At 44.1% G+C, this 26,090-nt stretch overlaps 1 protein-coding gene across 2 annotated transcripts in view; it reads left to right on the top strand.

The window, feature by feature from the left end:
• The window catches only part of ptk7b (protein tyrosine kinase 7b), a 345,893-nt gene that overhangs the window by 305,773 nt on the left and 14,030 nt on the right, over positions 1 to 26,090 (top strand). Inside the window, exons 13-16 of one of the 2 annotated variants that reach the window (XM_084320932.1) lie at positions 5,820 to 5,947; positions 9,783 to 9,992; positions 16,938 to 17,099; positions 18,831 to 19,063. In XM_084320932.1, coding sequence (XP_084177058.1) covers positions 5,820 to 5,947; positions 9,783 to 9,992; positions 16,938 to 17,099; positions 18,831 to 19,063 — 733 coding nt within the window. The remainder of the gene's footprint in view (positions 1 to 5,819; positions 5,948 to 9,782; positions 9,993 to 16,937; positions 17,100 to 18,830; positions 19,064 to 26,090) is intronic. The other variant, XM_084320933.1, reaches the window with a different exon arrangement.

Consider the following 26,090-nt stretch of genomic DNA (forward strand, 5'->3'; position numbering starts at 1 on the left):
CCTCAGCCTTCTCCCAGAGGGGAGCAGGGTGAAAAGGCTGTGACCGGGGTGGGAGGGGTCGGCCATGATCTTCCTCGCCCTCTTCAGCGCCCTGGAGTCGTGCAGGGACCTGAGGGAGGGCAGGGGACAGCCGATCACCCTCTCCGCGGAGCGAATCACCCGCTGCAGCTTGGCGAGATCTTTTGCCGCTGCAGCAGGGAACCAGGAGATGATGGAGTGGGTGAGGATGGACTCAATGATGGCCGTGTAGAATTGGGCCATCATGGTCCTCGGCAGTTTGTATTTGTTCAACTGCCGGAGGAAGAACATCCTCCCCTGGGCCTTTTTGAGCAGGCCCGTGATGTTGAGCTCCCATTTCAAATCCCGGGAGATGGTCATGCCAAGGAATCGGCATGACTCCACGGAGGCCACCTGAGTGCCTCCCAGTATGATGGGAGGGGGCAGGGCTGCTTTCTTCCTGAAGTCCACTACCATCTCCACTGTCTTCTGAGCATTGAGCTCCAGGTTGTTGCAGCTGCACCAGCTCTGCAGCCTCTCGATCTCCCTCCTGTAGGCCGACTCGTCCCCCCTGGAGATGAGACCCACCAGGGTGGTGTCGTCAGCGAATTTCAGGAGTTTGACCGAGGGGTGGAGAGAGGCACAGCTGTTGGTGTACAGGGAGAACAGTAGTGGGGACAGGACGCAGCCCTGTGGGGAACCGATGCTGGTGGACCTAGAGCTGTAAATGCTCTTCCCCAGCCTCACCCGCTGAGACCTGTTGGACAGGAAGTCGGTAATCCACCTGCGAGTGGAGGCCGGCACCTGCAGCAGGGATAGCTGGTGCTCCAGGATGGGTAGAAGGATGGTGTTGAAGGCCGAGCTGAAGTCCACATACAAGATCCTGACATAGTTGCCTGCGCAGTCCAGATGTTCCAGCATATAGTGCAGAGCCATGTTCACGGCAACCTCTGTGGATCTGTTGGCTCTGTACGCGAACTGCAGCGGGTCCAGCACATATCCTGGATATGTATCCAGCACTGTGTGGCACAGCGGAACAACAACACAATCATCAAATTTGCTGACGACACAGTAGTGGTGGGCCTGATCTCTGCAAACGACGAGAGGGCCTTCCTGGAAGAGGTAGCGGTTCTGGCGGGATGGTGCCAGGAGAACAGCCTCTCCCTGAAAGTCAGCAAAACAAAAGGGACTTTAGGAGGTTGGGGGTCAGGGACTACAACGCCCTCAGCATCGATGGGGCACCTCGGAGTCCACATATCCGTGGACTTGACATGGACCACACACATTGACAGTGTAGTGAAGAAAGCACGACAGCGCCTCTACTTCCTTAGGTGCCTAAGGAGGTTCAACGTGAGTCAGAAGATACTTAAGAACTTCTACTCTTGCACAATAGAGAGCATCCTGACAGGCAATATCACCTCCTGGTTTGGGAATAGCACCGCACAAGACCGCAGCAGACTACAGAGAGTGGCCCTTTCAGCCGAACGCACAATTGGAGGTGGGCTTCCCACTCTCCAAGACATTTACAACAAGCGTTGCAAAAGTAAGGCTAAGAGAATAAGACTCTAGCCACCCAAACAACTGCCTCTTTGAACTGCTGCGGTCAGGCAAGCGATACCGGAGTCTCATGGCAAGCACAGAGAGACTCAGAAGGAGCTTCTATCCCCAGGCCATCAGGATGCTCAATGACAATCAATGAAAATAACACTATGTAACAAACCATCAAATACACTCACAGCACACACATCCACACGTACACACTCACTTTAATAAACAACTCACTGTAGCACCCACTTTAGACACTTTAACACACTTTATATGTATTGGTATATTGGTATATTTGTATATTTTTTTGTTGAGATTTGCACAACTCAACTTATACCTCATTGCACCTCACCACCACAAGGTGGCACCACAAGCTAAGTTGTACCTCATCACATTCCTGCATTGTACTGTATATGGGAACTCCGTTACCTTTCTCTACTCTGCACTGTATATCTATCTATCTAGGTCGTCCTCGGACGGGCCCTCCATCGGTGCTTCCAGTCATCCCGATCCTCCATGCATCTGGCTAGCTCGCCGGTGCATTCTGTTCCCGCATCTCTCCTGAGTACGTCCACGTAGGTTAATGTGGGACGTCCTCGTGATCGATGCCCATGTGTTGGTTCCCACAGCACAAGTTTGCTGGTTGGCATCTCATGATGTCTCTGGCAGTAAGCTGCCAGCCTCATTCTCCTGACTGCCACTTTCTCGCTCACCCTTAGCACCCCCCCCATACAAGTTTGCATTAGTGACATGCTCATCCCTGTTGATGTTGAGCACCACACGCATCATTCTGGTGTAGCACCCATCCAAGGACTTCTGCAGGGTGGGCTTCAAGGTCCAGCATTCACTGCTATACAAAAGGACAGATTCAACTGTTGCATGAAAGAAGTTGAGCTTGATTTGACGGGGGAGGTTGGATTTCCACACACTGGTCATGCCGTTCAGAGCCCTCCACGCAAGCGCCTTCCTCACTTTAAGGTCTTGCTCGGACGAGTTGACCCACGAGCCCAGGTATTTGAAATCACCGACTTCCTTTAGAGCAGAGCCTCCTGCATTGGCATTTAGCCTAAGGCCAACCTTGGTGCACTCCGTCTCCACTCTGCACAGGAGTTCCTGTGCCTGCTCCACGTGGTCAGAAAGCAGGCTGATGTCGTCCGCGTAGTCAAGGTCTGTTAGGACTATGGCGGGGTGTCGTCTCGATCTCCTTGGGGTTATTATGAGACCAAGTTCCTGCTCCACATTGAACTTTGTACACATACACATACACATTGTATATATGTATATTGAACATTTTTGTTTTGTTTACACTTGTTTACGTACTTGACTTTCTATTCTATACTTATTATATTATACTTTTTATACTTATCCTTTTATATAGCACACTCTCAGGAGCAAAACGGAAAGAAGCATTTCATATAAAAGTATTCTGTATTTCTATGACAACTAATAAAGAAACTTGAACTTGAAACTTGAAACATCTATATACTATAATAACACTATTACTATAACACTATATACTATAACACCACATCTATACTATAATAACACTATATACTATAACACCACATATATACTATAATAACACTATATACTATAACACCACATCTATACTATAATAACACTATATACTATAATAACACTATATACTATAACACCACATCTATACTATAATAACACTATACTAAAATACCACTATATACTATAATACCACTATATACTATAATAACACTATATACTATAATACCACATCTATACTATAACACCACTATATACTATAACACCACTATATACTATAACACCACTATATACTATAATACCACATTTATGCTATAATAACACTATATACATCATCAAGTTCGCAGACGATACCACAGTTGTGGGTCTCATAACAAACAACAATGAGTCTGCCTACAGGAGGGAGGTGGAGGACCTTATAGTCTGGTGTGATAATAACAACCTGGCGCTCAATATAAAGAAAACAAGAGAGATTATAGTGGATTTTAGAAGATCAAGGCCTGACCACTCCCCTCTGCTCATCAACAACGAAGTAGTGGAGAGGGTCACTGAGTTCAAGTTCCTGGGTCTCAGTGTGAGTGAGACCCTGTCTTGGAGCACCAACACCGCCTCAGTGATCGGAAAAGCTCAGCAACGCCTATACTACCTAAGGAAGCTGAAGCAGGCTGGCCTGCCACGAAATCTCCTTGTCAACTTTTACCATTGTGCGGTTGAGAGTGTGCTGACCTACGGTGTGTCTGTGTGGTTCTCCAGCTGCACAAAGGCAGAGCAAGAGGCTCTACAGAGGGTGGTGAAGGCGGCAGGCAGGATCGTCGGGACTCCTCTACCAAACATCACCTCCGTCTTCACCTCCCGCTGCCTCCACCGCTCCAAATGTATCATCAAGGACCAGTCGCACCCAGCACATCACCTCTTTCAGCTCCTTCCCTCAGGGAGGAGATACCGGTCAATACATGCTAAGAGTACACGATTTAAGAACAGCTTTTTCCCCCAAGCAGTTAGACTGTTAAACACTCATTGACTGTCCCCTCACGTGCACCATGCACTTACCACTGCACTTGATAATCTTTGATTACCACCCATTATGCACTTTATTATTTAAAATATTCTGTTATGTACAGTGTTATGTGTTATGTGTTCATGTATGTATTATGTACTACGGTCTGTGGGAGCTCCCCTGAAATTTCGTTGTATACTGTGCAATGACAATTAAAAGTCTATTCTATTCTATTCTATACTATAATATCACAGCTATATTATAATACCTTATTACACTATAATACCACATTGCACTTTAATACCACGTCTACAATCCATCCATGTATCCATGCCATAATGGTTCATCCATGTATTAATGGTTCATCCATGTATTAATAGTTCATCCATGCCATAATGGTTCATCCATGCCATAATGGTTCATCCATGTATTAATGGTTCATCCATGTCTTAATGGTTCATCCATGTATTAATGGTTCATCCATGCCATAATGGTTCATCCCTGTCTTAATGGTTCATCCATGTATTAACACTTTGATTGCCTAAGGTTAAATTCATGATATACCATCCGTTGCCAACTCTATTTAACATGGAGAAGTTCCCCTTCTTTGCAGGGCTATAACTTTTTAAATTCTATTGCTAGATTGCCATTATTAGGACCCATTCAAGGTCCTATATGTATTGTTCATGGTGTAGCAACGTTAAACTTTTTCATTCACATATTCATACTAAAATATGATCTAAAGTATAAGTATGTTTTCATCTCTTTCTGCAGCTTTCTCCAGAACGTGATTTATAGCCCCAAATACATTATATTGATGATGAAATACAGTTTGGTAGGAATCTGTGCGAGATAAAAAATTTCAATTGGACGTACTTCTAGAAGTTTCTACGTATCATCTGATATTGACCGGATGGGCGGGGGATCGTTTATAATTCCATGGGCAACGTTTTACCATTCATCTAATGTGGGTCAAATGTTCATCATAGCAGTTAGTGTCGAACACGGTAATATTACACGCTAAAACTCACCCCAGTCTCCGCGGGCCGTTGGGCGATCAGCGTGGGGTAGACAGTTTTCCATTATGGGATGTTGAAATACCCGGTCCATTTCCAGGTTGTAATAATATATACGTCCAAATCATGTTGTTTTTTCGAGTTATTTGCAGCGATCGATGTTCACTGTGTGAAGACTGAGTCTCTCTAACATTAGCGAGTGCCCGGACCACATATGGAGTGAGTCCTGCCGGGTTAAAGGTAACATCCGTTTTTTCGATCTGCCGATCGGCCACCAGATGGCGGTCTTGAACCGCTAGAGGATTGAGAGGAGATCACACTTGTGTCTCAGGGCCCCGGAAAGGAAATATGATTCCGATCACAGATTTTTGAAATATTGATATCAAAGACGAGTTACGGCGTCTTCGGCAACTTGAGCATGGCGGGGAAGGACGCCTAAACCCGTCCTTTGGCAACTAAAGTGTTAGTGGTTCATCCATGTATTAATGGTTCATCCATGTCTTAATGGTTCATCCATGTCTTAATGGTTCATCCATATCTTAATGGTTCATCCATGTCTTAATGGTTCATCCATGTCTTAATGGTTCATCCATGTATTAATAGTCCATCCGTGTGTTAATGGTTCATCCGTGTCTTAATGGTTCATCCATGTCTTAATGGTTCATCCATGTCTTAATGGTTCATCCATGTATTAATGGTCCATCCATGTATTAATAGTCCATCCGTGTCTTAATGCTTGTCTCTCCCAGATTTCAGAAGATGGCCAATGGCTCTCTGGTGATCAGTGATGTCACTACTGATGACACGGGCAAATACACCTGTATGTCTGGAAACAGCTGCAGCATCAAAGACCGTGTGGCACAGCTCTATGTAGTGGGTGGGTCAACACACACACACACACACACACACACACACACACACACACACACACACACACACACACACACACACACACACGTATGTACACACACACACATGGATGTACACACACACACATGGATGTACACACACACACACACATGGATGTACACACACACTCTGTGCATGCATTTGCACTTACACGTATGTGTGAACGACACACAAATACAAATAATCCAGACTGTGACTTTTATTGTACTTTATTAAACACAGTTAGACACAGCAGGCCTGAGGTCACAGGTCACAAGGACCTTCCTCCCTGTCATCCTCCTTATCATCATGCGGACATCAGGCCCAGCCTGGCTCAGAGCTGACTGGAAGACACTGACTGTAGACAGACCTGACTGTAGGCTCACTGACTGGAACACACTGACTGTGTCTCGACTGGAACATAACGCTCCCAAATTAACCCTTGTGTTCCTTTGAGGTAGATAGGTAGATAGATAGATAGATAGATAGATAGATAGATAGATAGATAGATAGATAGATAGATAGATAGATAGATAGATAGATACAGTAGATCAGGGGTGGCCAACCAGTCAGAGACTAAGAGCCACAAAAATTACTGTGGTACCACAAAGAGCCACACCATATACCAGCGTTTCTCAACCTTTTTTTTCAGTCACAGCACCCTTCATGTGTTTATAGGTCTCACCCTCTGGCCTTAATGTCTTTTTTATTTGGGCCTCACAGGGTTAAAAGTACCCTGTGAGACCCACGGTTGCAAAATTACAAAATCACTTTTAGCTAGGGATGCTCGATATTGGCTTTTTTACCGATACCGATATACCGATATTGTCCAACTCTTAATTTCCAATACCGATATCAACTGATACCGATATATGCATAAAATCTGAATCTGTTCTTACTTGCTTGCCTGGGTAAATAAAGGTTAAATCAAATGTAAAAAATAAAATAAAAGTATTTAATTTTTTTTAAACCGATACCGATATTTTCCGATATCACATTTTAATGCCAATATCGGCCGATAATATCGGTAGGCCGATAATATCGGACATCCCTACTTTTAGCCATTTAAAAAAAGAATGTTTATTTAAAAAAATGTAAGCACATGTATAGTCAATTGGTCTTGTTGTTCAGCCTCACAATGCTATTTGATAGTAAATGTGTTTATACGTCCCACCCTCTGGCCTCTGAAGTTGCTAATGTCTTTTTAATTTGGGCCTCACAGGGTTAACCTCTTAAGCCCGAGATATACAGTAAAAGTTTATATTGTCAGCATTACGTTTGTTTACCAATTATTTTAACTGTTATTAGTGAAATATACGATTATAGAAATCTCAGGGCATTGAGTCGGGAACCGGCGCATATTGACAGGAGGAAGTGGCACAGCCAAAAGTGAGTGTAGTCTTTTGAAGGAAGAGACTCAGGGCTTTCGAATTTCGAAAAACTACCCTACCCAGCTCACACCAGCCCCTGTCAATCATCTGACTTCTGGATTTACTTTTTTATTTCTCTTATTTTTTGGGATTATCTCCCACAAACCTGAACGTTATTGCCATAAAACAGAACGCAGTTAGTTTCTCTACCTTTCTGTGAACGTCTTGCAAAAAACGGTGTTGCAATACGATGAAAAATGGTGGAGAAATGTACATTATAAAAAAGATGGCAGAATTCAGTACTGTATCTATAAAACCTTCTGTTTAATCATCTTCCCTTTATTCATTTGCTTAGATTTTTCAGGTCTGGTCAATTTTAGCATGGTGTTATTCACAGTCAACGATAATTTTATTTCTTTTTAAATAGAATTGATATTCTCCTTTAGTTCATTACAATTTACTCAAGCCTAGTAACATACACACTATTTCTGACACTGATCCATTATGTCCCTAGATTCAGATACCAAGAACATGCAAATGGACCATTTAATTTTTTTTAAATGTTTATTCTACGTCCTTATGTGGCATAAAAAAAAGTAAAGAAAATGTTTTGTTTTTGTTTTTTTATGGATGGAAGAGCCGCACATTGACAGGCAAAGAGCCGCATGCGGCTCGCAAGCCGTGGGTTGGCCACCCCTGCAGTAGATAGATAGATACAGTAGATAGATAGATAGATAGATAGATAGATAGATAGATCATTTAATGAAAGACCTCCCCGCCCCCAACAAAGATGGCCATGCGTGCAACAGGTATTGAAGTAGGCAACATTTTAGTAGAGAAATAATAATAATAGTAGAGGGAATAATAATAATGATAATAATATGATCAGGCACACTCAGCAGAGACAGTGCAGGATAGGGGAGATATTAGTCTTATTAGGCTTCAGGTCAAGAGATATTAGGCTTACTAGGCTTCAGGTCAAGAGAGATATTAGGCTTACTAGGCTTCAGGTCAAGAGAGATATTAGGCTTACTAGGCTTCAGGTCAAGAGAGATATTAGGCTTCAGGCCAAGAGAGATATTAGGCTTCAGGCCAAGAGAGATATTAGTCTACTAGGCTTCAGGCCAAGAGAGATATTAGGCTTCAGGCCAAGAGAGATATTAGTCTACTAGGCTTCAGGCCAAGATAGATATTAGGCTTCAGGCCAAGAGAGATGTTAGTCTTACCAGGCTTCAGGCCAAGAGATATATTAGTCTTACTAGGCTTCAGGTCAAGAGCGATATTAGTCTACTAGGCTTCAGGCCAAGAGAGATATTAGTCTACTAGGCTTCAGGCCAAGAGAGATATTAGGCTTCAGGCCAATAGAGATGTTAGTCTTACTAGGCTTCAGGTCAAGAGAGATATTAGTCTTCAGGTCAAGAGAGATGTTAGTCTTACTAGGCTTCAGGTCAAGAGAGATGTTAGTCTTACTAGGCTTCAGGTCAAGAGAGATATTAGTCTTCAGGTCAAGAGATATATTAGGCTTCAGGTCAAGAGAGATGTTAGTCTTCAGGTCAAGAGAGATGTGAGGCTTACTAGGCTTCAGGCAGAGCTACTCCGTTACCCCCCTGTGATGATGACGAGGCTGCTGCTACCAGAGTCCGCCTCTCTGTTACATTACACATATGGAACAGAACAGGTTTTGGAAGTGACTTTTGTGTATTTAGTGAAAATAAGGTAAAAGGCGATGGTGTGTTCATCCTCTAGATGGAGCTAGGGAGTGGAGTTTACTCTTTACATTTTACAAAATGTATCTCTACCTCCAGCGGCCATCCGGCTCCACAACAGTGGGACTGCTGCCAGACATCCAACTACTAGGAACCTACTGTAGTAGCCAACTCCCACCTAAAAGGACAATATACTACCTTATGCACCTTATCTGAATACTTCATCAGATCATATATTTAGCATTTAGCATTTTTAGATTATATATTAGATTAGATTTATATTATTGGATTATTATGTTATATATTGCATATATTTAGCATTTAGCATTTTAGCATTTTGTTTTTTTTAGATTATAAGATTAGATTCAGATTATTGGATTATTAGATTATATATTGTAATTATTTATTGTAGGGCAAATATAATTGAGAGGGCATACATACCCTCATTGCCCATATGCACATGTCCAGAGTTAATTATATTGATTTGTTATATTGTTTACACTGCTTTTTTATTCTATTTTATTTTTACTTCTCCACTGTACTATAATTATGTCACCTGTACCATGTATTCTACTACCTGTACCTCCTCTCCCCCCTCCCCCATGCTGCTATGATGCCTGGATTTCCCCAAGGGGCTCAATAAAGGAATATCTTATCTTATCTATATATCTATCTAATATTTACACCAATAGACACTCCTGCATTCAAACCAGCCACGTAATACCATGCCTATCTGTCCCCCCAACAGAGAAACCAGTCCAGATTCATGACGGGGAAGACGACAAGGCTCCCTATAAGATGATCCAGACCATCGGGCTGTCGGTGGGCGCAGCGGTGGCCTACATCATCATCGTCCTGGGCCTCATGTTTTACTGCAAGAAGAGACGCAACGCCAAGAGGCTCCGGAAGGGTCAGGAGGGTCAGGAGGGGGAGGAGCCAGAACTGGAGCATCTCAACGGTATGACTGTCAGATTGGATTAGGCTAGGGTTAGGCTGGGGTTAGGCTGGAGTGTCAACGGTATGACTGGAGCGTCAGGTTGGGGTTAGACTGGGGTGTCAGATTGGGCTATGGTTGGGGTTATGGTTGGGCTATGGTTGGGGTTAGGCTGGGGTTAGGCTGGGTGTCAGATTGGGCTATGGTTGGGGTTAGGCTGGGGTTAGGCTGGGGTGTCGAGGCTGGTCTAGTTAGTTGTCTTCAGAGTCACTGACCCGTCCTACACTCTGGGGGTGTACAGTAGGTGTGTAAATACAAATACAAACATCATTTATCAATATTTCCATGTGTAAAAGGTTGAAACTTAATAAATACTGCACCACAATTGACTGAAAACGCAAGCGATAACTGTTACCAAGGGCTCGTAATAAGCTAAACATTTAATTTTTCATTTCTGTGTGTTTTGCTTGATGCCTCTCTTCCAGATCATGTAAACATTCTTCCTGCTTTTCATCAACAGGATGAAACGCCCCTTTGACCATATGGGCTAGAGTGCCAACACTGAAGTCAATGGGAGATCGGGGACATTTTACGAAGGCTTAAACTAGATCTTAAATTATGGCTTTGGGTCTAAAACACCCCTCGCTTATCAATGACTTGCTTGCAGTCAACATGTACGAAACGGATTGTTTTTTCATTGGTACATTTCCGTTTTATACCGTTTTGAATACGAGTATAGTTTTGGAGAGTTCTAGTAATTCCAGAGAAATTCCGCAATAATAGCTCTTTAGTGGAATACACAAAACATGTTGTCATTTTTCGGCTGATTTATAAATCGTTTTCAAATAAACGCTAGATTATCGATAGTATATGTGTACTTATGCACGCTAGAGAAGCGGGCTGAAAAATCTATTATCCATGACCTGGTCAGCGCTAACGTCATACACACACACACAGACACGCTGCAATGGCTGAGAAAAAAACATCTGATTAACCCAATACTGGTCAAATAGAGTCCTTACCTCACATCAGATGTTCTGCAAAAAGATTCCTGATTGCCATTCCAAATATTGATCATGTTTATTGATCCAACGTTATAGCACCAAAACACATAATCGACGCTGCTCCGAGCCTCGCCAGTGAATGTGATAACACGATACTGCTTGCCAGAGATGGGAAAACCCCGGACCGGATTTTTTTTCTGATGCACATGCCCACCCAATCCAATCCAATGATGTGCATTACCATCCGGGAGACGATAGGCGGCGGTATTTGCCCTTTTCGAGCTCAGACCCATTCACAATGATAACGTCAGCCTGGATGGATGAAAAATGAATGGATATCGCTAATAAAAGAAATAACGATTAAAGGACGAGAAAACTCGTCATTGGCACTCAATGCATGGCGAGTTAGCACGACTAATCTCGTCGTTGGCACTCAATGTGTTAAACATGTACTTATTTCCATTGTACTGTACTGTGCTGTATAATGACAATACATTTGAATCGAATCTAATCTAAACAGCCTCTGTCATTCAGAACATAATGTCACAGAAGCTAAATACCTTCTCTGTGCCATTACCTGGACACATTACTGTGTCATTGTGTGGGTTTAGGATCTGAGGTGTGCTGGGGAGAGTGTTGTATTGTATTGTTGTATTGAGTGTATTGTAGAATGGAGACAGCCAATCCTCAACCAGCCTCTTCTATTGTAGAATGGAGACAGCCAATCCTCAACCAGCCTCTTCTATTGTAGAATGGAGACAGCCAATCCTCAACCAGCCTCTTCTATTGTAGAATGGAGCGTAGCTGCTGTTGAAATGGCTGATGAAACACTGAATCCACTATGTCCGGTTGACACAAATATAAGTTTCATATTTTGAAAATCAGGTTCAGAGCATGCAGAGCATTGTGGGGGAAATTATAATGTACAGATACAGCCAGGATTAGTCCTGGAACCACTGTTAGGGGGCCGTTTGGGCATGGTTAATGGTAACAATGACCAGCGGGGGCGCTCTCATACAGCTGGTGACAACTGCCCGACGCGCCGACTTTTTGTTCATTAATTGGAAGCTCGAGTTCCATTCAGTTCCATTACAGCTGGTGACTTCATTCATACAGTAGGATGCTACAACGTCCTACAGTATGTCTACAGACTGCACGATTAGAATGTTGCTGAATTAAAGAATGAATAAGTTAAACTTGTAAATTCAGCAGTCAAAGTGTATATATTAAAACGTGTCAAATCTAACTTCATTAGACGGCCGACGTATGGCTCTCTTGTCCTTTAATTTCATCAGAAGAAAGCGTTAGTGTAATGCTTCTTGTTAACAATAAGTTTGTGTACGCAATGTCGCTGAATAAAATAATTAAACCGTTAAGACCTGTCGCTCTCATACAGCTGGTGACAACTGCCCAACGCGCCGGCTTTTTGTTCATTCATTGGAGGATATATAATGGATATTTTATTTATCTGGCGCCGTGGTCTCATGGCTAGTCCTTATACCTCTCACGCGGACGACCCGCGTTCGAATCCCCATTTTTAAAATGTTTTACTTCTAACGTTTTACTTCTTTCATGTCAGTTCATTACATTTAATTTATTAATGTCCAATATTGTCCAATGTGCCAAAAATCTGGAGATTCAGCAGGCGTGTAATATGTACTTTCTCAGTCAGTGCTAAGTGCAGTCCTCTTATGCAGCATCACTTTTCACATCAAAACAAAAGTAGAACTGTAATGTGGACTGTATCACAGGTCAATCACAAATGTCTCTCTAATCCTTGAGAACAATGCTGTCTCCCAGATTCACCAAAGCAGCACAGACTCGGATGATCTTGTCGATGCTGCTGTATTGATCACGATTGGCTTCACCTGCTAGACTCTGAACACAGCGAATTGGAACTGGACCCTTTAGTATTGTGTATCGGTTCTTGACTAGTCCAATCACCCTCTCAATGTGGATCCGCACTGATGAGATTTTACGGGCTCTCTCCACCTCCTCTGCAGACAGCTGCTTCTTGTTCCTCGTAAATGGGGGTCGAATTAGTTGTGCACCGCAAACAGATCTGATCCCCGGGCATGTGCAGCGCAGGGTTTATAAATCCACACTCCCTGACAATATGGATATCTGAGGCTCTGCCTCCCCAGGCCTGGGACACGAAGTTAATGTGACCCACTGGGCTGCACGATATGAACACTTTCACTGTGGCGTGGCGTTTGTAGGAGGAATAGCACTGAGCACGAGCTTTAAGAGTTCTGGGTGCATCGATGAAAATTTCAAAACAATCTATGATCGATGTGAGACGAGGAAACTTTGTTTTGAATACTGGGGGGATGGTTGAGAATATGTGATCCCTGTCCTGCCATTTAATCAAGAAGTCAAGCTTGACGTACATCAGGTCTATCCAGGTCCAGAACACTTTGATGACTGTTGCCTTTGACACACCTCTGATGTGGGAGATGAGGTCAAAGGACATGTCGTGACGCAGTTTGACAAGGGTGATAAATAGCTGATCTATGGGTGAGATTATGGTGCTCCTTGTCTTCTCTGTGTGCAAGAAAGAAAACAAGTGCTGAAGCACTGGCCAGGTAACACCTGTCATCATCTTGCATTTGGTGTCGTTGCTGTCCACAGATGAAGCGGTCAAGGAGCTTGACTCGACCTTGGTTCTCTGTTGGTCACCATCCTCCTTGGCTGCATCCCTCTCCTTTTTGCACGCCGCTCATGGCGACTGATGTTCGTTGACGTAGATGGTGTAGACTGTGATGTTGAAGGGAATACAGATGGTATGTAGTCTGGGTGTGTTTGGTCATTGACCTTTGCTCCTGAATGAATGAATGAATGAATGAAAACGTTATTAACAGATTGCAGAATGGGTACAATACAGTACGGCTCAATACACACAATTGTTAAGGGGATGCAGACCAGAGAAAGACGTTTGTCTTGTTTACATCAGGGTCCCCCATTTTCAATTCATAGTGACATTTATGACATACACAACATACATGACATCATGACATTTATGGCATAGGGACATACATGACATACAGGTATATAGTACTGTTACATTTGTGACATAATATGATATGCAAATATACAGTACTGTTACCCATAGATCCTGACAGAGTATATACATATGACATGTATATTACAAGCAATACGACTATTCAATAACAAGTCCTTAGAGCAAGGACAACACTGAATGTGATTGATAAATAGTATACTAGTAACATATAAAAATGAAAAAGGCATGTAGGCTACACTGAGAATGGACTATTATGGGGAAGTAGCTAGCAGTCTCTTAGAGCAAGGACAACAACACTGAATGTGATTGATAAATAGTATACTAGTAACATATAAAAATGAAAAAGGCATGTAGGCTACACTGAGAATGGACTATTATGGGGAAGTAGCTAGAGACTGCTAGCTAATCAATCAATCAGCTAGCAGCTAACATCTGCTGTTTACAGCCTCACAGCCAATACAACTTAATTTACTATATAAATATTTTTTCCTTATTCTCACCTGTTATGAAATGGGTAGAGCAGACATACGTAGAATTTGACTTGGGGGACCAGGGTCTGCTTTGGTCGACTCTCCCGTCTGCATCTACGTGTGCCCTCTTGATACTGTAGCTGCCAGCCACTTTTCCCTCCGTGATTCCTCGACGGGTATTATATAAAACTGCAGATTTGGGTATTTTTTTTTTCATTAGTACAATGCGTAACACAGCAGCTCTTTGGCATTATGAAGGACTGAAGAAAATTCCGCTTGAAAGTCTTTAAATTGCCGCTTTAACGATCCGTTTCTCCACTAAATGAAGCGTACACAATGTACTGTACCAGACTGAACAGATTCTCCCCACGCTGAAGTTGCGTAGCAACAACAGACAAGAAGTTGACTTCGAGAATAACTCATGTACAAATACCGATATGCCCTACTTTGTTTACTTGTTTATTGCACAATGTCGCTCTATTGGTTGGATTCTTATTATATATTATTACTATTGTATTATGCACATCGTTGCGGGCAATTTCATTTTATAAACAATAAAAAAATATATATATCAGAATGGCTGGGATTCAAACCGGGGTCGTCCGCTTGAGAGGTATGAGCATTAACCGTTACACCACGGTACCAGACAAAATAGATCCATTATATATACACAATATACACATTGACTGCTCCATTCGATTTTAACTGGTTAATTATTTTATTCAGCAACATTGCGTGTTTACACAACCGCTTTACCGCTTTGACGTACGTCGGCTTGTTGTTTTGTTCCAGGTAACCATAGTTAAATTCCATTCCTGCATAAACGCGGATCATTGTTCAGCATTCCTAAGCAATTAGCCGTCATTGTAATTTAAAGGTTTAGAACGCCTATTCACATATATGCCTGTAGACATATGGTATGGTATTTATTTTAGACAACAAAACATATACAGATCGTTATACAGTATATACTGTAGGACGTTGTAGCGTCCGTCTAATGACTTTGCGCCTCCTGGCGGCATAAAACAGAACAGCAGCCTGGGTTCCCAATTAATTCCAACGACGTGATCATCACTGTGCGCGCGTCGCGGCAAGGCGTCCATGAAAACTAAAGGCTTCATCTGTATCTGCTGCCATCTTGGGTCTGTCTTGGATATTGCATGACGAGTTTATAGAAACCAGAGGTGCAGATTTCTTTCTTTTGTGATAATTGTTTCAGTGAACTATTTTAATTAAGGAAATAATGAACTCACTCATAAGTATTTATTTAGTTTCTGCTCATAATGTCTTCTGCACGTAACACTAACATGATCATGATACTGATACTTACCTGCTACTAACCTGATATCAACCTGATACTGACCTGCTACTAACCTGATATCAACCTGATATCAACCTGATACTGACCTGCTACTAACCTGATATCAACCTGATACTGACCTGCTACTAACCTGATATCAACCTGATACTGACCTGCTACTAACCTGATATCAACTTGATACTGACCTGCTACTAACGTGAGCTATGTGGCTGAAATGGTTCATTAGCAAGTAGCAAAATCCAAATAGTACTAACTAGTAGTACAATAGTACACTCAAAAGACTACTAACTAGACACTCTGAAGACTACTAACTAGACACTAACTAGACACCCAGAATACTACTAACTAGACACCAACTAGACACGCTGAAGACTACTAACTAGACACAAACTAGTCACTCTGAAGACTATTAACTAGACACTAACTAGACACCCTGAATACTACTAACTAGACACCAACTAGACACGCTGAAGACTACTAACTAGACACAAACTAGTCACTCTGAAGACTATTAACTAGACACCCTGAATACTACTAACTAGACACCCTGAAGACTATTACTAGACACTAACTAGACACCCTGAAGACTACTAACTAGACACTAACTAGACACCCTGAATACTACTACTAGACATCCTGAAGACTATTAACTAGACACCAGATTAATTGTTTACATGATAAATGTCTAATATATGGGAAGTGTGTAAATGTGGATGGGTGGATGAGATCTGTGGGGTCAGGGAAATTGATTTCAAGGTGAGATATGGACGTCTCAGGTGGTTTGGACATGTGAGAAGATCGGAGGAGGGGGGATGTTGAGAGGGGTGGAGGAGATGATTGTGGATGGGCGGAGGCAGAGAGGAAGACCGAAGCAGACGTGGAGGGGATGTGTGGGAAATGATATGAGGAATCTGGAGATACATGAAGACATGGCACAAAACCGTGCCCAGTGGCGTGGAGTCATCGCCCTGTCCAACCTCACTGTAGTGTGACAATAGGGACATAAAACGAAGATGATGATGATGTGTAAACAATCTTATGTACAGTATATACACAAGGCTCTTTATAATGGTTAAATGGAAAATAAAATTGTATGTCATGATTATAATTATTCTATATAATTCTGATTTCTTCCCACGGTGTGTTTGCCAGGCGGTGCGGTCCAGCAGAATGGTCACACCATGGCTGAGATCCAGGAAGAGGTGGCGCTCACCAACATGGTTACCACGGCAACAGGAGAGAAACGACACAGTGGGCACGGCAACGACAAACTCCACTTCCCCCGAGAAGACTTACAGACCATCACTACTCTGGGTAGGAAGAGAAAGACAGATAGTTGCAGAGGGAGAGATTCGTATAGTTGAATACTGTATATATTGGTATAGTTGAATATAGATTGGTATAGTTGAATATATATTGGTATAGTTGAATATAGATTTGGGGTGTAACGGTACACAAAAACCACGGTACGGTACTGTACGTACCTCGGTTTTGAAGTCAAGGTTCGGTACGGATTTTCGGTACAGTGGGGGAAAGTTTGGCTTTCCATGTTCCACTCAGGGGTGATGTAGTGTGCAGTAACTAATTGTACTTGTAGGGCTGTCAACGAATATTCTATATTGAAATTAATAATCGACTTGTAATCTTTTTTTTTAAATAATAATAATTATATTAGACTGTGAAAAAAAACAGCTGTGGTTAACTCAATGGCCGCCAACAACGAGTCAACTCATTATAGCCCGCCAATCGAATTCTGCCAACAACGAGTCAACTCGTTATTGGATCGTTATTTCTTTCATTCGCTATTTCCATTCATAAACATGCAGGCAGCTGTGTGTTATCACTGGGGATGGGTCTGAGATCGCAAAAGTCCAATACCGCCGCCTAACGCCTTGCGGCCGCTATTGCACTCCGTTTGAAACTATGTGGTTTGTTTTCTGGGCCGAGCTGTGGCGTGCGGGTGGGGTCTAAATAATCCGGCAAGACAATCGCTTATAACAATGCATCGACAAGGCTCCCTCCCCCCCCGTTCATGTGCAATGCTGGATACACGATCGCGACCAGTATTTGGAATGGCGATCAGATAATTGGATTATTCTTTTTGCAGTACATCATAGACAAGGTAAGGACTATATGTTATCAATCTTGCATTGATCCGATAATTATTTCCCTGCGATCGAAGCGCGCGCGTGTGTGTAACGTATACCGTTGGTAGCGATCAAAGCACGGAGGGGCCCCCCGCCCCACCCCCTTTCATGCGTGCATGAGGAAACATAATACCGATAATCTAGCGTTGATTTCAGATTGATTGTTGATCCAAGCGAGGAATGGCAACATGTTTAGTGAATTGCACTAAAACGCTGTTTAGCAGCTTTTCCCAGGATTACACGGAACTACCCTAAAACTATACTCATATTCACCACGGTATAAAACGGGAATGTATTGGTGAAAAAATTATCTGTTTTTTGCAACTTGACCGGAAGAAACTCAATGACAATCGACTGTCATTAGATCCATAGCTATAATATTTAATATAGTTTCAGCACTACAAACACCGGCATATACCCCCATTTCATTACAGCTCTGGCACAAGCGGCCATACGCCCACAGCGACCTCCGGCGGTCAATGAGTTAACATACCGTTGTATTCGTTCGGTACAATATACAGCCGTTCTGTTTGGTATAGTTGAATATATATATTGGTATAGTTGAATATAGATTGGTATAGTTGAATATAGATTTGTATAGTTGATATAGTTGAATATAGATTGGTATAGTTGAATATAGATTGGTATAGTTGAATATAGATTGGTATAGTTGAATATAGATTGGTATAGTTTAATGATTGGTATAGTTTAATATAGATTGGTATAGTTGAATATAGATTGGTATAGTTGAATATAATATTGGTATAGTTGAATATAGATTGGTATAGTTTAATATAGATTGGTATAGTTGAATATAGGGTTTTACATAAAATATAGGCAATCAATACATGAAAACATAATTGACTTTTTAACTTAAAAAGGCAGATGTGTCGTGCAGGTAAAGGAGAGTTTGGGGAAGTTCTCCTGGCCAAGGCCAAGGGCATCGAGGAAGAGGAGGAGGAGACGGTTGTTCTGGTGAAGAGCCTGCAGACCAGAGACCAACAGCTGCAGCAGGACTTCCGCCGCGAGGCCGACATGTTCGGCAAACTTAACCACGTCAACCTGGTCCGTCTGCTGGGCCTCTGCAGGGAGACTGAGCCCCACTACATCATCCTGGAGTACTGTGATCTGGTACACACACCACACACCACACACACCACTATATCATCCTGGAGTACCAAGACCAGGGCCCTGTTCCTCGTACCTGGCTAACTGAGTTAGCCGGATAATTTTCAGGATAACTTGACATAAGCTAGACTTTTCGGTTCCCCGACGCGCGTTTGTCTAAATCACTATGGCAACAGTTTGAACCTGCTCCAGCGCAGAGTTTAGTTCATTTAGCTGGATAAACTGGCCACGCCCTCGCAAAAAAATGCCAGCTCCCTTCCTCACAGATTCTGAATTATGTTTTTGTGCTTCGTTTTTCTAGAGGGGGCTTTTGAAATGTAAAATAATAGACCTAAAATGCTGATAATAAATCATATTCAGCCTATGGATTTACTTTGTCCTAAATAATGCACGTCATAGCTATACGGCGCTCGCGAGTCTTGAGTCTCGCCACACACACTGTAACTGAGGGGTACAATTCCCTGACTGTATTGATAAGTATGGTATCATTAAACCACTACCGCTTTATGTACTTTAATTACTGGCCATACAGTACACGATATATGAATATGATGAACACTTCCCACATTGAAATCGGTTCCAGTCAAAGGTATAATCAAGTATTTAATGGAGCAAAAGGTACATAGGATAGTTTACATTATTCTTTGAATGCACTTGTAAGGCAAAGGAGTATGCGTAGGCAAATCAATAACGAATGTCCATTCTCTGGTTACGCAGGAGGTAATTATACAACCTGAATCTTAGGGAATTATATCTATGGTACACTAGTAATATAGCGGGAGATACTGGAAGGGGTTCCCACTGGTTGTAAGCCAGCAAGGGGGGTAGAAGATCTGTCGGTAGTAGGACGTCTGGTCAACGATGACTAGGGAGACTTCAGGTACAGAAGCCGGTGCAGTAGCCTCTTGATCCACAGACGAATACAGCTTGGTTCTCTTGTAGATTGTAGCTCCACAGTGAAGAAAGCTAGTCGACCTCAGGCTCTCTGAAGCGCCGACTCGACTTGACTCCTCTCGGGGTAAATCCAACACGTGCAGGCGTCGGCGATTATCCGCTCCATAAATCACAGGACCAAAGCAAATATATTCCAGCCGCAAAGGGCTATGTAGTCGTCGGGTAGATTAATCCAGTGTACATGTCCATACGGCTCTCGTCTAGGTCTCCTCGGGTGAAAGCGCCATGTGGTCAGCCCAGCCTGGATAAGAACTCTAGCTAATACGAGAAAGCGTTGGAGATGCTGGTCACTGTAGAATTCTAACCGCACGATACACTATACACAAATAGACTATTAAAGACTTAATAGAAATATGTCGCACTCGACGGTATAGCGCCAAACTCTGACAATTCAGTTATTAATTCGCACGCGGTCTCGATGCTCTATTCTGAGGCCAAACAGGCCATACTTCACCGCACGTTGTATCGTGGGTGAGGCTTCAACTTAAGGCGCTCCCATAGTCCAGCAGACTGTACACAGAGCAGACTCCGCGGACGTCCGCGCGGACTCTTGAGCTTTGATCTCAGCGGACAGCAGACCCACAGGTGCGACGCTCCTATTTTCTGAGGCGCGGACATCCGCGCCGCTGACTTGGTGTCACACAAAACGCTGCTCGGCGTTTTGGTTGACATTGAACTGCATTTAATGTGACGCCGCGCGAGCGATTGGTGGCGCGAGGAGAGAGATGAGCCCGTGAAGCGCGCTCTCTCTCTCTCTCTCTCTCTCTTTGTCTCTCTCTCTCTCTCCCTCTCCCTCTCGCTCTCTCCCGCTGATAATGTTCCCTCTGATCTGCCAGTACAGTAGAACAGACAGAATTGTGGGAAATGTAGTAAAACTGGTGCGAGAAATGTAGGAAATAGACCGCGGACGTCCGCTGAGATCTGCTCGACTATGAAAGCTCAAAGAGCCGCGCGGACATCCGCGGAGTCTGCTCTGTGTACAGTCTGCTGGACTATGGGAGCGCCTTTATCGGTAACATACTAAATGGACGAAGGGGCTTCTACATTCACCTGCGCCGTATTTATACGCACGGTGAACAAACTAGTTCCACTCTCATTTCTGTCGCGTATGCCTGGGCAAGGCCGGGCATGTCCAGACACATCTTGACGGTGACTTTGAACCTGGCTCCGGAGGCCGGTCTCTGGCGCCGGTGGACCGCTGTCCAATAGGAGAATGAACTATTATGGTCTGGGCTAAAGGGATATTCCGTGTATATGTACAAGGAATATACAGGGGATATCAAACGATATACAAATACTATGCAATATATATCAATAAATAAATATATATATTCGGTTTAATCTGATCCTTTGTAACAGCCGCCCCCTAATTAGTCCCACCTAATTAGCTAAGCAGAGACAGATTAACCGCACTGTCCACTACTCAATGTCTGTTGTGAGGGATCGGTCAGTTCACAAAGTCATGGGGTCATGGTCGTCATCGATGGTATCGGGGAGCCTTGGCAGTTCTATTAGCCTCGCCACGGGTCGGGTGTAGGTCCGCCCTTGGACGAGCACTTCGGCTGCTCTGACCTTTCCGTCGGCACCGGTGATCACTTTGCTTACGCGGCCGGCCGGCCACATAGCTCGGGGTAGTGACTGGTCGATAATCATGACGACTGTTCCTTCTGTCAAATTGTCTCTCTCTTTCACCCATTTCTGGCGGGTCTGTAGAGACGGTAGGTAGTGGAGTAGGAAGCTGTTCCAAAACTTGTCAGCCAGTACTTGACTGTACCTCCACATTCTTCGGCCGTTCGCTTCTTCAGGCCTGTACATTGTCTGTGGTAGCGCGGGATCCAGCCGCCCCATCAAGAGTGTGTTGGGGGTGACTGGGTCGACATCTGCTACATCACTTGAGACGTAACCGAGGGGCTTTGAGTTCAATACTCCCTCGATCTCCGTGAGGACTGTCATTAAGACTTCTTCCGCCACGGTCTGGGCCCCAAGCACGGCGTACAGGGCTGTCTTTATTGAACGTACTTCTCGTTCCCAAGTTCCACCGAAGTGAGGTGCGTTCGGGGGATTAAACTGGAATTCAATCTGGGATGGAGCGAGGTGGGTCTTAAGTTCTGGGCCCATAGCTTGGAAGCTCTCTCTCAGCTCTCTTTCTCCGCCTTTGAAGTTTGTCCCGTGATCAGACAATAATATAGACGGTTTGCCTTTCCGCGATGTGAATCTTCGGAAGGCCATAAGGAATGAGTCTGTGCTCATGGTGGGAAGGAGTTCTATATGCATCGCTCGGGTGGTCATGCATTTGAATACAATACTCCACCGCTTCTCGGTTCCTCTTCCTTTCTTTATATACAGCGGGCCGAAACAGTCCATACCGGTGGAGTGAAAAGGCTTGTCGCCGAGTCGGAGGCGACAGGGAGGTAGGTCAGCCATCCGGGGTATACTGGGCTGCGCTCGCCACTTACGACAGTCTAGACAGGTTCGCTGGAAGCGCCGCACTGCTTCTCTCCCTTGCAGTATCCAATAACGACGTCTGATCTCCGCGAAGACTCTCTCTGCCCCGGCGTGATGCACATCCTCGTCGTATTTCTTTATGATCAGCTCTGTGACCTTGTGTCGGCTGTTTAAGACTATCGGGTACTTGACGTCATCCGGTAAGTCTGGAGCTCTCCGCAGACGACCACCCACTCTGATGAGACCATGGGCGTCGCTCTCGGGGGCTAGGTGGAGCAGTCTGCTGTCTGATGGGGCGGGCTTTGCTCCCTGTAGACCAGGGGTGGCCAACCCGCGGCTCGCGAGCCGCATGCGGCTCTTTGCCCGTCAATGTGCGGCTCTTCCATCCATAAAAAAAAATAAATAAAAAATATTATAATTTTTTTTTTTTACTTTTTTTTTTTTTTATGTCACTCATTCCACAAGGACGTAGAATAAACATTTAATTTCTTTTTTAAATGGTCCATTTGCATGTTCTTGGTATCTGAATCTAGGGAATTTCTCCACCATTTTTCATCATATTGCAACACCGTTTTTTGCAAGACGTTCACAGAAAGGTCGAGAAACTAACTGCGTTCTGTTTTATGGCAATAACGTTCAGGTTTGTGGGAGATAATCCCAAAAAATAAGAGAAATAAAAAAGTTAATCCAGAAGTCAGATGATTGACAGGGGCTGGTGTGAGCTGGGTAGGGTCGTTTTTCAAAATTTGAAAGCCCTGAGTCTCTTCCTTCAAAAGAATACACTCACTTTTGGATGTGCCACTTCCTCCTGTCAATATGCGCCGGTTTCCGACTCAATGCCCTGAGATTTCTATAATCTTATATTTCACTAATAACAGTTAAAATAATTGGTAAACAAACGTAATGCTGAAAATATACACTTTTACTGTATATCTCGGGCTTAAGAGGTTAACCCTGTGAGGCCCAAATTAAAAAGACATTAGCAACTTCAGAGGCCAGAGGGTGGGACATATAAACACATTTACTATCAAATAGCATTGAGGCTGAACAACAGGACCAATTGACTATACATGTGCTTAAATGGGAACTATCTTATAAATGGCCTTTTTCAGTGTTTACCATTGTTTCTTAGCTATGTGGACTTATATTAATAGGATCTATGTCTCTAATTCTCATATTGGCGCATTCTTCCAATTCTCCTCTCACAATATTCACCCTCACTGAACTGAGTCATCTGAAAATTTGCATATCTGATGTCAGAGATTTCTCAGCTGCATAATAATGTGGCAGTTGATGTGGCACACAGTGGTTGGAGCCCAGCCTCAAAACGGCTTAAGATCTTGAGATAGAAAAATGCGGTTTTTGAGTACTTGATTAGAAATACAAACCGTACGTTAAATCTAGAGGAAGGAAGGACGTGGTACTTACCTCACCATTTGAAAAAAACCTAGGTGTTCCATAGACTCACAGGAATTGTGTAAAAGTGCCCAAATAGTGAAAGAAATAGTCAAATAGTTCCCCTTTAACATTTTTTAAATAAACATTATTTTTTTAAATGGCTAAAAGTGATTTTGTAATTTTGCAACCGTGGGTCTCACAGGGTACTTTTAACCCCGTGGGGCCCAAATAAAAAAGACATTAGCAACTATAAACACATGAAGGGTGCCGTGACTGAAAAAAAAGGTTGAGAAACGCTGGTATAGGTGTGGCTCTTTGTGGTACCACAGTAATTTTTGTGGCTCTTAGTCTCTGACTGGTTGGCCACCCCTGCTGTAGACAGTCTAGCTCATCGGGGAACGAGTCTCTCTGGGCTCGTTGTAGTAGAAGAAGTTCCGCTTCTTCGTAGTCAGCTGCAGTAATGTCAGTAGTGAGCTGAACCTCTGGGTGGTGCCACAGGAATGTCTTTAGCTGCGCACTCTCTAGGGTGAGGCAATCGTCTATGTCGGGGTCTGTGGAGACGAGTGTGTTCAATCCACAGAACATAGATTTCTTGTTTTCTGCCTCCTCTTTACTCGCTTCCCGTGGGGTGGGTGTAGGCCACTCTTCTTCCGGGAGCTTGAGGAACTCTGGCCCGTCACTGTATAGGTTGTGACGGGTGAGGTCATCCAGGGACATTCCCCGGGTGATGACGTCAGCTGGGTTGTGTTTTGTGTCCACATACCTCCAGCTTGCTACTTCTGTTAAATCTTGAATCTCTGTGACTCTGACTCCCACGAAGACCTTGTATCTGCACGAATCAGACCGGATCCATGTGAGTACTGTCGTGGAGTCTGACCACAAGATTGTTCTTTGCACCGGAATGGTGAGTTCACGTTGGATTAACGTGGCGAGTTGCGCTCCTGCTAGGGCTGCGCAGAGCTCTAGACGCGGGATAGATTGTTGCTTTCGTGGGGCTATTCTTGAGCGAGCCAGGATGAAAGCAGTATGTATTTCTCCTCCCTCCTCTCGGGCACGCAAGTAGGCCACCGAACCGTAGGCTACTTCGGAGGCGTCGCTGAAAACGTGCAGGTCCATCTGGCACGTCTCCGGCCTCACTGTGGGTGGGAAGTAGCTGCGGCGTATGTTAACACCTGGGAGTGAGCTGAGTTCCGTCTCCCACTCTCTCCATGTGGATGCAAGGTGTTCGGGTATGGGGTCGTCCCAGCCCTGGTCCTTGTCCCATAACGCTCTTACAATCATCTTTGCCCTGGTGGTGTAAGGTAGAATACATCCCAACGGGTCATATTGTCTGGCGAGTGTTCTGTATACACTCCGTCTGGTGGTCGGTAGTGCAGTCGACCTTCCCTGCTCCTTGGTCAGGGGTGTGTGTTTATAATGGAGCGAGTCTGTTTTGAAGCGCCAGACTAGTCCTAATGTCATTTCTTGGGCTTCTCCTGGGATGGTCGCCATCCAGGTCTCGCTGCTTGCTGCCTTGTCCTCGGGGGAGAGGCTGCGCAATACTTGCGGGTTGCTGCTGGCCCACTGCCTGAGGTCAAAGCCGCCTTTGATCAGGGAGGCGCGGAGCTTGAGTAGAAGGGCCTCGGCTTCTTCTGGCGTCGAGACGCTTTGCAGACAGTTGTCCACGTAGAAACTATTTTCTACACTTTTTCCGACCTCTTCATCAGCTGCTGGGTCCTCTGCGACGTGTTTTTGCAGTGCAAACGTAGCACAGCATGGGCTGCATGTGGTTCCGAAAGGGAGGACTTCCCATTGATAGATGGCTGGTTGCTCATCCCCGATCCTCTCTCTCCATAGGAACCGCAGCAGGGGCTTGTCCTCCTCCACTAGTCTCACCTGCAGGAACATCCCTTTGATGTCGCCGCTGATGGCCACCTTGTCCTGGCGGAAACGTAGTAACACGCCTAGTAGGGAGGGGCCGAGTGTTGGGCCGGGCAAGAGCTCTTTATTCAGATTTTGTGATCCGATCTGGTAGCTGCAGTTGAACACAATACGATCCTTGCCGTTGTGGTGGACTTTGTGGTGCGGCACGTACCATGATTCGGTCGTCTGATCGGCCTCTTTAATGTCAATTTTCTTTATGTGTCCCGCTGTGATTAGCTTGTTAATCTCAGCGCGGTACACAGTCTCTTGAGCGGGGTCTCTGGCTAGGCGCCGCTCTGTGTTCAATAGATACCGCTCCGTCGCTTCTTTT

This window comes from Notolepis coatsorum (assembly GCF_963971535.1).
Source record: "Notolepis coatsorum genome assembly, chromosome: 8".
NCBI classification, from domain to species: domain Eukaryota; kingdom Metazoa; phylum Chordata; class Actinopteri; order Aulopiformes; family Paralepididae; genus Notolepis; species Notolepis coatsorum.